The sequence below is a fragment of the Armigeres subalbatus genome, chromosome 3, assembly GCF_024139115.2.
Source record: "Armigeres subalbatus isolate Guangzhou_Male chromosome 3, GZ_Asu_2, whole genome shotgun sequence".
NCBI lineage: Eukaryota > Metazoa > Arthropoda > Insecta > Diptera > Culicidae > Armigeres > Armigeres subalbatus.
Window position 1 is genome coordinate 228,315,064 of NC_085141.1, and position 2,455 is coordinate 228,317,518.

General features: G+C 43.8%; 1 protein-coding gene across 1 annotated transcript; it reads right to left on the reverse strand.

The window, feature by feature from the left end:
* Positions 1 to 985: 985 nt before the first annotated feature.
* On the reverse strand, positions 986 to 1,894 carry LOC134222328 (uncharacterized). The gene has a single exon (XM_062701478.1). It carries the CDS (start codon positions 1,892 to 1,894, stop codon positions 986 to 988), a length of 909 nt encoding a protein of 302 aa, XP_062557462.1.
* Between the last annotated feature and the right edge of the window lie 561 nt (positions 1,895 to 2,455).

Consider the following 2,455-nt stretch of genomic DNA (forward strand, 5'->3'; position numbering starts at 1 on the left):
CGAGACATGGAAGAACTTTTTTCCGGGAGTACCAAATGGTGTAAGAGTGGTGCGAATGATGCTTGAAAAAGCAATACCATCTCGTATCGTTATCGATGACGAGCCCACGCTTGTAACTGGACAAAAACAAAACCAATCGCAAACGAGTCCTCCAGCAGCGGCGGTTTCAAATTCTTCATGACCCGTTTACATATTCGCTAGTTCTAGCGGACAATGCACTATCCGACAATACTAGCACGAAATTAGCATAATGTAAACAGGAATTGTCATCTGCTAATTGTGTTTACATTATGCTAATATCGCGCTAGTATTGTCGGATAGTGCATTGTCCGCTAGAACTAGCGAATATGTAAACGGGCCATCAACATCTTCCAACAAACAACACAATAGCGGCTCTCAACCGATGCAAGCCGACGCAAGCGAAAGCGAAGACGACGACTATGAGGACGACGATAAAAACAACAACGACAGTGACGGTGAGGGTGACGAACCAATTGATAACGGCAAGGAGTCCGGTACTGGAGCCAGCGCGAAGAGGCGATTGTCTACTGCATCGGCAACAACAAGCGATATTCAAGACGAAAATATTCCAAAGAGATCGTGCGGTGATGTTATTGCTTATGATGCTGGAGATAGTGGAAAAAAATGTCATTCGGACTGGAAAGTGTACAACACACGATCCAAGAAAAAATAATTAATTTTATTCAGAATGTCTTGTATTTTATTATTGTGAAATATTATCTCATGAGATGAGCCAGCCGCGGGCTGAAAATCTCAAAAATAAAGATTAAAAAAAAAAAACCTATAAATTCGATTCAAGGCTTTTAGGCGGAACCAATACTATTTTAGAATACAATTAACTAATAACTAATAATTTATAGCAATAGCTAAATTAAACAATTAGATAGAGATCTCGTGGCCGGTTGCTCAACAACAATAAGTATTTCTCCTTGCTATCTGTTGTCATCAATCATCCCAATCACCTTTACTTCAACTGGCTCACGGTAGACGTCCGGCAGGTCTGCGAACGACGCGTTGTACGTATAGGTGTATCTGCCTCGGATGGGCGTAGGCAACAGTCCCCCCCAGTAGTTGGACCCTGGTCCGGCTTACTGTCATTTACTCCTACGTCCAATACGGCCAGTTTGGTTGCAGGTCTGTCGTACAAACCGCTAGTTGTTTGAACTGTCGCCGACCTAACTTGTCCATCGGAAGAAGTCTTCACAGAAACTACTCGCCCTTTCGGCCAGCAATTTCTAGGGAATGTGGAGTCTACGATAATTACTACGTCTCCTATAGCGATCGGCTTGCTTGGGCTGAACCATTTAGTACGACGTGATATTTCGGGCGTGTATTCATTAACCCATCGCTTCCAAAAATAATTCGCCAGTACATCAGAAGTCTTCCACGACTGCCGCATCACGACAGCACTGTCATCGTAGAGAACAAGCGGTTTTGAGCCGTTGGAGGAGCCAACCAAAAAATGATTTGGTGTTAGTGCTGGCGACGACTCATCGTCAACGGGAACATGAGTTAACGGTCGACTGTTAACAATATTCTCTATTTTGATCAACATATTCCGTAAAACCTCTTCGGTGAGCATATGTTTTGGTTTTATCTCAAGTAAAACTCTCTTGATGGTCTGTATCAGGCGTTCCCAGGCGCCTCCCATATGTGGAGAAGCAGGTGGGTTAAACTTCCACGTCGTAGACGCTGTAGTGAACTCTACTGCTAATTTGTGATTGTCAATAGCAGCAAGCGCAGCTCTGAGCTCCTTTGACGCGCCCACAAAATTTGTACCTTGATCGCTTATTATTTGAATCGGGGTTCCACGCCTGGCAAAGCAATTTTGTAAGGCCATTATGCAAGAGTCGGTTGAGAGACTGTTCGCCATTTCTATGTGGACTGCGCGTGTGGTTAGACAAGTTACTAATACCCCCCAGCGTTTTTCCGGGCGGCGTCTAACGATTACTTGATACGGTCCGAAATAATCTACCCCTACATACGAGAATGGTCGGATATATGCCGCTAGTCGTTCTTTCGGCAAATTCGCCATCATTGGAGGGCTTGGAGTTGCTAGACGTATTTTACAATGTTGGCACTCTCGACGGACTCTATTACATTCAACGCGAATTCTTGGAATGTAGTATATTCTTCTTGCTTCATTAACCACGGTTTCATTACACAAATGATGATATTTTTCGTGAATACCTTGTAGAACTAATGTAGTGAGGGGATGACGTCGAGGAAGAACGATAGGACGATGCGCATTGCCGAATGTGAGATCACAAATGTCAATGCGGCTTTGAATTCGCATCAGGCCCGATTCGTCGAGAGTGGGATTTAATTTATATAGGGAACTAGTTTTCGGTAAAATGGGCTTACCAGTTGACATATTTGGATTGGATAGTAGTCCTATTTCATCCGCGTAACGTTCTTGCTGTGTGCGTTTGAA

Bases quoted from the DNA above. Each gene is read 5' to 3' on its own strand.
- LOC134222328 (XM_062701478.1), bottom strand. From the start codon at position 1,894: ATGGCGAACAGTCTCTCAACCGACTCTTGCATAATGGCCTTACAAAAT.